General features: G+C 42.6%; 1 protein-coding gene across 1 annotated transcript in view; it reads right to left on the reverse strand.

Annotated features, from left to right (window-relative positions):
- Positions 1-12,833, reverse strand: part of LOC136645284 (von Willebrand factor D and EGF domain-containing protein-like) — a 207,787-nt gene that overhangs the window by 191,746 nt on the left and 3,208 nt on the right. The window contains exons 3-5 of the mRNA XM_066621524.1: positions 4,433-4,661; positions 2,511-2,576; positions 973-1,205 (exon numbers count right to left, since the gene is read on the reverse strand). Of these exons, the coding sequence (XP_066477621.1) occupies positions 973-1,205; positions 2,511-2,576; positions 4,433-4,661 (528 nt within the window). The remainder of the gene's footprint in view (positions 1-972; positions 1,206-2,510; positions 2,577-4,432; positions 4,662-12,833) is intronic.

A 12,833-nucleotide genomic window follows, 5' to 3' on the forward strand; every position in this document is an offset into this window, starting at 1 on the left:
AAAAAAACTGTTGGAGACTGTTGACATGTCCGTGAGAGCAAAATAAAGGACTCTTAGAACTAAGAACCAGCCTCCAAGCCATCACCCTCTCCCCCCAGTGGAAAGTTGGTTACGCAATAGTCTAGCAGTGTACAAGATCATTAGCTGAGGAGCAATGTAGTTTTTGGAGCTATGACAGGTATGGGACCAATTCACAAGAGATGGCCCTCATGACACCTGATACGATTCATTAAAATTCTCTCCTCAGGAGTTGTGCGTACCCATGCTCAGAGCCCTCAAGAAGCACATTTTTTCATGTTATCTCTAGGAAAAATAGCTCAGATATTGTTATCGGCAAAGAGTTTTCTCCAGGCCCTAATACTTTCATGTGTGCCTTTTACAGAAACCCACTAAATCAGCGATGGAATAGCTAGGAGGAAAAATACATGTGGCCTGAAGGGTTGAGTCTAGATATTTGATTGGACTTGTACTAATAAGCTCTCCGTCAGCTTTCTATTCCATGTTCCACTGACAGAGCATCTACAAAAGTCATTGGAAAATACCCCAAGGACTCCTGGAATCCAGCTGGTTCCATGGGTCTTTAGAACAAACCAACCAAACAAGCTCTCCACTGCAGCAGTGACAATGGGAGGCACAATGATTCTCAATCAGATAAATCCATGTTCAGCAACCTAAATTTTAAAAGAAGCAATGCCATGATATATAATAAAAGAAAATGCTCTGAGAAATAAATGGGAGGCTACTAATGACTTATATGTAATGTATAGGAATGCTAGGGATTCAAGACTTGATAAATAGTATTTAATAAGACTACATTAAAATGTGTTCCTGCATGGGCATTGTCTTTTACATTCAGGCCAAATTCAGACTCCTGAGAACAGAGTTAATAAAAACCAAACACAAAATAAAACTACAGAGGATTCAGTTCCTCTGAGTGCTTGACCTTGTTTTCTGAGTTCAAGGAAGCATTACCGTATCTCCCAATCTGAAATTAACTCCATCCATCTCCACATAGGAGAATGTCTGCAGAGTTGTGTCATGATGAAGCTGCTCTTTCGTGCTGGACGTGGAAAGGCGTGACCAGACAACCACGTAACCCACAGACAGATCTGAAGATGGACTTCGGAAAGTACATTTGAGGTAAACCTGGTCTTCCAAAAGCTCAGGTGTGACAACTGGCTGTAAATTGGGGAAATGAAATATTCCTATATGGAAAGGAAAACAGATTCATGATGCACTTGAGTGGGATACTAGACTGTGCAAGGAAAAGTTACAATTAAAGTAGTACTAGCAAATATTAACAGTGTACCAGGATCTATAGTTTCACAAATACAGATGAATGTCACTTTGCAACATTGTGTTGTGATTTTTTTGTCTGAGAAGGTCATTTTGAGTCTCACAGAGGCCACACTGATGTGCGTGGCCACTGCAGGGCTCAGAAAAGCCCCCGGAAGCGAGGGCGAGTGTTTCCCTCAGATTCGGAGGCTTAAAACATGTGACATCACTTAACATCTGGCATCACTTGACGACGTACAGGAACACGTCCCTGTCATTAAGCAACACTCACTTGTAAAACTAGCTCATTGGAAAGCTGCTACATAAGTAATTGTAGCACAATATATTGAATAAATACTGAGAGATAAAAATTGAACAGTGGCAGTGCAAAGCAGTGAGGAAGGAGAAAAAAAGGCAAGCCAAATGTGGGCATGAAAAGTGAGTTAGTGGATCACTTATGGGAGGATTTATGGGAGGATTTATGGGATAAGAATAGGCCCTCGGTTTGGCTGTACTTGTCCTAAGAGGCGACTAAACAGCCACCGGGTAGATGGGACTCGTTAGCCTGGGAAGGCACTCATCTGAGAGAAGGAAAACTCTGATCCCAAACCTCCACTGCCTTGTGGCTACATCCAGTTATGGAAAAGGCTTCAGGAGTCAACCTCGAGGCAAAATCCGGAGCCGGAGTCCCTGAGGCAGTTCATGGCTGAACACAGTCATGTTCTGGCAACTCCTGCGACGCCGCTGGAACCAACCGTATTGGCTTCTGCCTTTCCATTGGACCATTTCAGCGACATGGAGAGGGGGGATTTGCTGCATGGGTAAAGTCTATCCTCCATATCTACTGTACCCAGGCTTCGCGCACTAGAGAGGACACTCTGTTCCAGAACCACTATTCAGAGTGCGATACCATAGTCTTCCAAGACTGAAGGATGCCAACAACATGAGAGGATTTGTGTCAAAGTATGAGCAGTAGTGAAAAGGCTCACGTACACATGGAATGTATTTCTGCATGCATATGGGAGATTACATGCAAGTGCCCCAGTTTTTCCCCATGCCACAATTCATGCTGCTCTGCAGGGTCTCCTGACCCTCCAAAGTGACTTTTTGGAAGGTACAAAGAGCTGCAGAAAGAAAAGTGATAGTGTCGTGCAGATTATCTTTTGCAGCCGGAACCCAGCTGTTGTCTCCAAATAAAAGAATACTTGCATTTATTGCTAACATTATTAAATTACCTCCGGTAATGCCTTCTGCTTCAGTTCCTCTGTGATCAAAAGCCTTTAGTTTTGATTCCTCAACAACTAAAGAAAAGATGAGATTAATATGGCACCATGAAATGATGAACACACATTTATGGGTGTGTTGGTGCTTAGCGAGACTTACATCCACTAGTTTGAATAATGTTACAATTCTCATTAGAAGTATGCAATTTTTTTTGAATGAATGAAAACTAATAAAGATGAGAAGCAACCAACTTGATTTGGTTCTCATTTGTCCAAAACTAACATTCTGGGATTGAATAGTACAAATGGTTATGAATGAAGGCAGGGTTTTTGTTGTTGTTGTTTTTAAACACCATTCATGCTCATTTGTCTTTTAGTTTCCCCTTAATTTTACAAATAGGTGTTTTTTTTTCCTTAGCTGCAGGAGTGCTACTGGATGGCCACTTTTCTTACCCAGGATGCAGTGTTATTATGGGCCAATCAAATCCAGCCAAGGTAGCTTTTCTTGATGGCAAAAACTGCTTGAATAAGTAAGGAATTTTCTTTTAAAATAATTCCAAATAAAAAATAAGGGGAAAAACACAGATCTAAAAGCGTCCTGAAGCAAACAAAATGGTAGCCTCTGAAATAATACGGTTCCCAAAACAAAAGGATTTATGGCTGCAATCCTAACCACACTTTCCTGAGAGTAAGTCCCATTGAACAAAATAGGACTTACTTCTGAGTAGACCTGGTTAGGATTGTGCCCTATGGTGCGTAACTCGTTCTTCTGACTATCCGAGTTCAGAAGCCATGCAGCCATATTTCAACTGAATTGAACATGTTTAAATGGCCAGTTTCCCTTGCAGTGCATACAGGAATGAAGACTCATGCTCACTCTGTCTTATATTCCAGGATACCCCAGGCAGTTATATGTCAAACTTGTGCACTATCTTTCAAGAATCCAAAATCCAAATACAAAAAGCAAAATGTGCACAAGCCCTGATTTATTATCCATTTGCCTTTGCCTTTTGAATATAGTGTACATACTATGGAGGCATAAAAGATAAACACTTTTATTGATTTTGATGAGATAAGTGTAAGCGTGTGATTCATTCTTCCATTATCAATCTCATAGCCAGTGCCTCTCCATTCGGAATGAATGAGATGGCAGGGTTCCAAAGTGAAGTTCTATTGGTAGTGTCCAACAGGAAGCTTGTGGAGACACAATTTTGAAAAGGTGATAACCCTGGGAGGAAAGGGTTGTGTGTTGAATCTATCAGAGTTGATTTGTACATCACAGAGGACTAATGCTCTGTATCTCTATGATTCTCTGAGGAGAGAATTATTTCTAGCCATTTATATGCACTTGAACACTCTGAGCACAGTGCAAGAGACTGAGAAATTGCTGTCTGCATTGTTCTGTTTGTTTTTCCAATACAGACTAGACTTCAGAACTCTTCTTATAGGCTGACAATGATTTCCGACTGAAGTTATTACATATAAACATGCCACTGGAAAGCTGTTTGGTGACAGGTTCATCCCACCCCCTTCCAGACTTCAGAACTATCTTTTCATCTCTGCTGGATTATTATTTCAGTCTTAGATTTTGCTGTACAATATAAAATAAACATGTTAGTCAAACCAGTTAGCTTTGCACTTGGAGCTAAAGATGGAAGCAAAGGCAGTAGTAAAGGTTACGCATAAAGTGTAACCAACCTAAGCATACCTTGGTATCAGTCTGCAGATTAAATTCTGCCCAAGTAATAACAGCCATACCTCAGAAACTCCTTGGGCGGCTGCTGATTTATTAGCTACAAGGTCTGCATCTTCCTGGGAGCAATCCTTGACTTGCAAGGTCACAGAGATGTGTATTGCAATAACAGGACCTTTGAACATGTAGTAAGAGAGGTATATACAATTGTATTGATAAATATGGACAGCATGAAACCTACCTTCTGCACAGTAGCCCATACACCCTTGAGTTGGTTGCAAGAGATAAACAAAGAATTCTCCGCAGTGCGTGACTGATATGGGTATTCGGAAAAGGCAACAGTCTTTGGTGCTTCCCAAAAAGAACTGCCAGGTCGCACAGGCAGTTAACTGTTTTCTCTCACCAAGACGTGGGAGGGATTCGGATTTGAGAGACAGCCATACTGGAGCTTGGGTCCCACATTTGTTCATCTGTGGAAAAATATATGCAAGCAAACACCATAAATCAAGTTACCTGCAACTTTTATGAGTAATTCATAAACGTAAAGACACCAGATTTGTACAATGAGTATCTAATCTTTCTTGCTTGGATACTTTCTTGCTGCAAGCTCCTCCCATGAATGAAAGTTGCTCCCACACAAAAAGACTCATCACTCTCAGAAACACCCCTTGGTTGAGTGCAAGTCTCCTTCCATTCACAAAAAGAGCTTATATTGAATGCATTAACATTTTCCCCATAGGGAAAAATGGGATTGCTCTGGGTTAGGAAGAAGTCATTTAACACTCACACTGACAACTTCTACTTGCCTAAGATGGCGTAGGGGGAGAATTGAGAATGGAGATGAGTGGGAGTGGCTACTGAGTTGCATTGTACCTCAATGTGCACTAAGGATGCATGACACAGCTGACTCTTGGGTTGGCGAAGGTGGGAAAACCGAACAGACAAGAGAGTTTGCCTCAAAGGAAGGTTGTGGGTGGAAAATGCATCTTTGTTTTTGTCATTGCTTTCTCAGTTACAAGTATTTATTCTAGTTTTTATTTTTTATTTATCACATCTTTATACCACTCCTCCACCAAGGAGCTGAGGTGTACATTGCCCCCGGTCTGTTAAATCAAGATCTGTTAAATCAAAGGTTCACTGTATGCAGTGTATAAGAAGGATGTGTTATTGGTAAGGGTTTTAGCACATAACTGAGGCCTGACAAAGATATGTCAATGGTGTCAATGGTGTAGCAAAAATGTCTCCAGTTTCAGCTAGTCAGACAATCAGCATTGTGATGGAGGCTTGACATTAATCTGCTTTGTTTCCATTCTTGCTATCTTATGCATTTCTAATGTACCTCTCAAAACACAAGCCATGGACCAGGTCAGGTGAATCATATTAGTGATCCGCAATACTGTAACAATTTGAGCTCTATTTATTGCTTGATATTTTCTGCCACTGTTAAAAAAATGTATAACCCAGTAGCAGTTTATAGATGAGACAATCATAGACATGCTTATACCTTCAACAAGAGGTATAGCATATTTTCTGCTTCAGGGCTCCAATGAAATGCCTTTCTGTTTAAATGTTGTACATTTGGTTGAGCATCACCATAAGGAAACAAGAATTTCAACTGTTCACCATTGGATAAAGAGAGAGAATTGGATTTTTTTTTTGTTCACCTGAGCAGCCCAATACTATCCAGGGATTCAGCTGGTTGAGCACAAGTAGAGACGTCTGCCGTGATAGCTAAAGCAACACTGCTAGTAAAGTAGAACTGACCCAAAGAACCCAGACTCACATGCCTCTTAAAAACCTCTCAAACATTTTCCACATTTTTCTAAATTACATGTTAAGATTTTTTAAATTTCCCTTTCATTAAAAAATAAATAAATAAAGCATAGGTGAAACATAGATGTTGACAAAAATTAAGACATTTGAGCATAATAATAAACCAAATGGACCTCACTGAGACCGAGTTCTATTTTTTCAAAAACTGAATGCACACCTCCAGCCTGAATACGATGCCCCTGCAGTGCTATTCTAAGGTCTTGTGCTAGGTACCGTGATGGGCCTTGACTCCTTTTCCATTCCCCTTCCGAGCCCCTTCCAGAGCCATTTTATCAACCCAAGCAACAGGCTTTCAGCCGGTTGAAGAACACTGGCATACAACTACAGCAACCAGCTTTTAACGGCTCCATCCCGTGCGTTGTACTAATTTGCCCTATGCTTCAAAGCTGGCACCAGAGTAACAATTTGTTTTAATCAATGAATCACTGATCCCTTGTACTCCTGTTGTATTTTTTATAGTTGTGCTCACTTTTTACATAACTTGCAATCTGACAGAGTGGTTCTTGTGTCATAAAACCTCTTATACTTTACTGCTATTTTCTTTTTCACTGCTACCACTACAACTCAGTTTTATAACTCTCCAAACTATGTAGTTTTTTTCTCTAAACATGTGCTACTGGATAGTGTGATGTTCCTAGCAAAGCTTCTCCATGCCGGTCAATCCTCATCTATACTGTGTCCAGTTCTGGGTGCCACACTTTAAGAAGGATGCAGCCAAACTGGATCAGGTTCAGAGAGAGGTCACAAAGATAGTCAGGGGTCTGGAAAACAAGTCCCATGAGGAAATGTTGCAATAACTCAGTATATTTAGTCTGGAGAAAAGAAAGCTGATGGGGGCATGATAGCACTCTTCAAGTACTTGAAACTCCTGCCACATGGAAAATGGCTAAGATCTTACAGCCCAATCCTGAGCTGCCTAGAGCGCCCAGGCTCAGCGGCACCGAAAAGAGCTGCCGCCGAATCCTGAGCCTCCTGTGTTACTGCAGGAGGCTCCTCAGGAGAAGGGGACATTCCTCCCCTTCCCCCAAGTAAGGTAAGCAGCCCCTCAATGGGACTCGTGTAGGTGCTCGTGTAGGGTGCGCAGCCCTGCATGAGTGCCCTGGATCCTGCTGAGCTCAGCTCTGTGGATCCTCCTCCCGCCTGCCCTCCGGCACGCCTCCCACCTGCCCCTGCCGCTGGAGAAGGGGTGGAGCCAGGTGGGAACGCGGCAGGGCTCATAAGGAGGGGGGAGAGTGGGGACGACAGCCACAGCAGCCGGTCCCCTGACGGCCATTGGGGGAAGCTGTCTGGCAAGGAGCACCTCAGGACAGTCCTCCCCACTCAGGAGGCTGGGAAAACCCGGGCACCCACCTCTGCCTGGCACAGTGCCAATAGAGGGATAGGCAGGGCAGCCTATCCCTTACCTACCATCTGGGATACCAAGAGGGCATCCCAACTGACCCCCCTGAGGGGGTGGAATTGCAAGGGGTCACCCCACCTTGCCAGTAACCTCGAGATCGGGGCCCAGACCACAACCTTGACAACGGGAGCTAACCAAGAGAGCAGTATGCTGTCCGCACTGGACCAACAGCTGAGTACCCTCAATCTCAACAGGGTAAGGACCAGATATCTGCAGCACAGGCATAGTTCATGCTAATTCCCTCAGAGAGACTTGTGAAAGGAACAAAGACTCTGCTTTGATTTTGATAAAGATTTTATTAAGGACTTGATATTAGGGACTTGAACAAGTGGGACTCTGTGCTGTAACAGGTCCCAATGAATGTGAAGACATTGACTAGATTAAACCGGGCTTGCAGACCACTTTTTGCAGCTCCTCATCTTCATTGCTGCCCTCTTCGGCCTTGCGTCTCCAGTACCGCTGCCTCAGAAGCTCCGCCCTGCCCCGGGGATGGACATCACACGCAGACAGAGGGTGCATATAGAAAAGCCCCTCTGTCCCCAGTGGTGGTGCGATCCTGGAGATCACGTCACCACCATCCCCCCACCCCTGCAAAGACTTATAGTGGTGCAAACTCAACACACAAGTTTGAGAACTTCTACTTTATGGGCATTATATATTTTTAGATAATGAACATGAATGTGGGGGCCTAAATGCAACCCCCTCAAACCTGCTTTCATTATCCATGAATTCTGAATGCCTGAATAGGGGTTCTGAGAACTGATCAATGAATGAAGGAGAGATCCTTCATGTGCAAACCACACAAAAAGGGCAACTTGTAAATCTGTATACACATACACACACACACACACACACACACACACACACACACTCCAGAAAATAAGTGTCTTGACTTATTTTCCGTTTTTAAAATTGGCTGTCAAATGTTTTTAGAGCTTAAGAGTTACCCTCGGTGAACAGGTGAGCACTTCCAAATTGTGCACAGTTCGGCCTCAATTTCTGAGCCCTGTGAAAAAGCATCCTGCTATGGTGAGGCTGGTAAATCGGAGCATTATGTCAGGTTTGAAAAATTATTTTTTTAAAAAGTCATTTTTCATTGGTGCAACTCTGCTGGGTTTCTTAAGCAGCCCCTGCAGCAGCTCTTTTGTAGCACAAAAAATGGACCATGCGTATGACAGCAGGGCGAACGTTGAGGTCACAAGATAAGTTCTGCTTGCTTCATTGTAGTTCTGTCAGCTGAATTTTACCTGGCAGCCCTGAAGCAAAAACAGGACAGGGAAACTGAAAAGCTGCACTGAGAATAAAATGGTTGGAAAGATAAATTAATGCCTTGTATGTGACAAAGTAGATTTAATTCGTTGTTATTGCTTTGTTTGAAAGGCAAGGATTTTGGAGGCCATTTTTCCCCTCTCCAGTGGAAAGAAAGCTTAATCTGGAGTCTTACTGAATTGATAGACTTGAAGAACCTTATGCATGGAATGGATTTAGGTCAAGAAGTCTAAATCCTTACTCCAAGGCAGGATTCTCCACACAGCCTTCCTTTCCTCTTCCACCGCGTCACAAATTAAAGTACAGAATTTTGCCTACAATGCTCTATGAATAAAGCACATCACACCAAGATTTCCTTGTATGATTTGAGCAAGAGAGAAAAGCCCTGTGCTGCTGCGTATGGATCTGCAAAGCACCCATAGCCTCTGGGTTAAAGGCAAGCAGGACAGATCTTGTAGGCAAATTATAAGCAATAAAAGTATTGTAGCCATGTTTCAAATGAAAAGGACTCTTATGTGCTATCAGCAGAAAAGAATAACAGAATTTATATATAAAGATTGAAGTTGACTGGAGTAAAAAACAGAATTAGAGAAGAGGAAAGAAAAAAGGATATAGAAATATAAACACAGAACACAGAAATTCGTTCTAGAGCATCAGTGATGTTTAGCAAGGGCTTCCCCAAGCCTTCTAAAGCCTTATAAGGCATTAAAAACATCACTTCCAGTTTCTCTGTGAAACCAGAAGTCATGTGTTTTGAGCACTGGGGCTGGGTCTGAGCGTGGCAGAGGCTGTGGATGGATGTCCGTGGCCTCTGCTGAGCTCAGAAGCCCTCCAGAGGGGAGGGAAGCTGGGCTCCCTTTGCTTCAGGAGGGTCCAGATAGCAGGGATGGGCATTCACCCATATCCGTGGTTTCAGCTCTTCACTGGAACGGAACCCCTGCAGATAATTGACCATACCTGTATTCAAAACTTGTTTCACATGCATGGGTACAATTACTGTTATTGAAAGTAATAACTGTAGCAATTAACAGTAGCAGTTAAGAGCAATTAACTGTAGCAATTCATGTATTTGAATTTTTGCCATTGAAACAAAAGAATTTCAGCTTGCTTAACTTTGGCAGGGATTGTGCTTTCCGTTTTTGTTCTTTACATGTTTGATCAAAAATGCAGGAAGGGGGTAACCAACAGCACTGGAGAGATGAAGGACATAATCCTGGCATGTTAAGCACTTTTACGTGCCATTTTTTCCCCAATGGGAGATCTAAGTACATACTTCACTTTCCCAGTTTAAAAACACTTCGGCCGCAATTCTAACCCATTTTCCAGCACCGACATAAGGGCAATGCAGGTCTGAGGTTAGGGAACAAGCATTCCCTTACTTTGAGGAGGCCTCCGTGAGTGCCCCCCAACTGCAGGACGCAGCACACGTCCCATTGGCACCGCTATGCCAGTGCTGCAAAGTGGGTTAGGATTGCGTCCTTACAAGCTAACAAGTGCTCAGCTTTAGTGGACTGTGACCCAAATATTTATTCATTTCCCTTACTCTTGCACACTGTGTAACCTGAAGATTTGGGTGGGTAGAAAAGGATCTTTGATACTGTTCACTGTTGCAGAGTGGACCCAACTGTACCAAGAGAAGCTCTGGTATAGCCACAATGCAGCTGGAGGGGGTGAATCCTGGCAGCAGCAACTTGCACCAGGTTCCCATCCCTGATTTTCCAGCCTGACCTGCCTATCTCCTCTCTTTGGACTTATGCCAGCCACATAGCTGGCATGAGTCCAAGGAGACCCATAGATGACCAGAAGGCCCTAGCTCCTCCATAGCATATAGCATATGCTCTATTGGTGCAACTGCATACTATGGAGTAGCAGGATCGGACTGGGCTGTCAGAAGCCGATCTGTGCCAAGCAACTATTGAGCACTCCCTTGGGAGCTCAACTTCAAAGACGTCTTAGAATCATGATTGCTCGCCGCCTACCAGATTTTCTCACTTTTCCTCTGAAACCCACTTTTGCTGATGCTTCTTAATTAATCCATGCAGCACCACTGTGAGACAGGCATGTATTAAATATGATTCATTTCTGGCTAAGCAGCCACTAATCTGTGAAATTATCCAGCTTAGAAGCACAAATTTAAAACAGTGGACGAGCTGCCCTTTTCAAGGAACTGAAAAACACACTGGTATTACTGCGGTATCCTGGATCTGTCTTCTTCTGCTCACTTAGGATTTAGATTTTCAAGCAATTTGATTGATTGAACTTTCCCAGGTTCTAGGCAGCTGCAGGTAAAAACAAAATCAAGTTGTTGGACCTATCATTTGGGGTTTGCATAGAAATGATGCTATTAAGAATAAGTAGGAGCTTTTGAGAGAAATTGATGTTTTCATCTGAATGACAGAGCAGCATCCTCAGCATTTTTCTGGCAGGCAGCTATTGGTTTGACTGTTTAGTGACTGAAATACTGTGAACCACCTCATAAAATCTTATACTTTGTTCATTGTTCTTTTTTATACAGAATTATCATACGGGGATTAAAGTTGTATTTAAATTTGACCCCCAAAGCAATCAATATCAGTAAGCCAAGGCTTGGTGTCATGTATCCAGAGCACATAATCTTTATTCAAACAACGTATATCCATAATGAATTTTTTGATACGTTTTGTTCTGCTATTTCTCTGTTCGGTCAATAGTTTTGCCAGGAAATGCTCATGAGAGATTAGGTTGCAAAGCTGAAGAAATCACAGTAGATTTCACATCTGAAGCAAGTTGATTAATATAATTTAAATGAGATGGTTATTAACTGTGCTGCATATATTTGGTTCAGCTCTAATGGGTTTATTCTTACTTGACTTAAATACCAATTACAATCTAAATCTAATGTGTAGTTGTTTCTTTGTAATGCAGGAAGTGAATGTCAAGATGGAGTAAGATATTTATGGATGAAGTAAAATACTTCTCTTTAGAATTTGAAACTAAGGACTGTATCACACAGTACTGTGCATATGGGAGCGAGGTCCCTGAGCAATGTTCAGACGAAGTGGTTATGGAGCTGGCAGCTTCATGCACATAATTTAGGGGAGCAGGCATGTGCTCATGCTGTCACCATGCATATGTGACATGGGTGGTCTTGGTTACACCTGGGAAAGAACCGCACAAATCAAACGTACGTAGTGGAGATACAAGCACTGCCTGTCGTATGATATCCTGTATGCCTAAGGGAAAAGAGCATGCACAGGATGGCCAGGGAATGTGTGAACCAGCCTCCAATGTGTGAGAATGTCATTGTCATTTTTTCTCCAGCCATTGTAATCACAGGAATAGCAGCTCTGTGATTTTCCAATTTAAATGTTACATGAACATATGCAGGGGAATAGTTATTACTGCTCACATGGACAAAAAAAAATTGAACCAACTTCAAGAGAGCTGCAGGTATAGTGATTTGGTACTGGAAGAGGAATTGCAATCTGGAGGAGGCAGTGTCCTTTCATTGTTTCCATGTTACCAACCCAACTGGAGAGGTTAGGAGCTCCAGAACTCTAGCAGCTATTGTGATCCCACACACACAGTCATAGCAGTGCCAGTGCTGCTTACATCTTCTTGCAAAATTTAGAGAATGGCAACAGTAGGCCCAAACAGGGAAGCTGCCTGTGTAATTGCCCTGCTAATTGGGTAAGAGGCACTTTTTCAAGTGGGTGCTCCTCTTTTTAGCAGGGGGAGAGAAACTGGCCCTCTTCACCCCAGCAGTGTCTTTTCTACTGGCCGTCTGCTGGCGTTCTTTTGCATCTTTTAGATTGTGAGCCCTTTTGGGACAGGGAGCCATTAGTTATTTGATTTTTCTCTGTAAACCGCTTTGTGAACTTTTAGTTGAAAAGTGGTATAATAATAATAATAATAATAATAATAATAATAATAATAATAATAATAATAATAATGAAAAGTGACTGCTATAGCAATGGGGGGAGAGAAGAAGGGTTTGTATGAGAAGCAGCTCTTGAGTATTCTAGAATCTGCTTTGCATATAGGGCCTTTAGATTTCATCAGTGGATGAGAATTTGTGCCCCAGTACTTGCCACATTGGAGTTTGTCCATTGCTGTCAAGAATCCCCAGCAAACTGAAGGAACGTTATGATAGGGCACAAGC

This window comes from Tiliqua scincoides, chromosome 1 (assembly GCF_035046505.1).
Source record: "Tiliqua scincoides isolate rTilSci1 chromosome 1, rTilSci1.hap2, whole genome shotgun sequence".
Lineage (NCBI taxonomy): Eukaryota > Metazoa > Chordata > Lepidosauria > Squamata > Scincidae > Tiliqua > Tiliqua scincoides.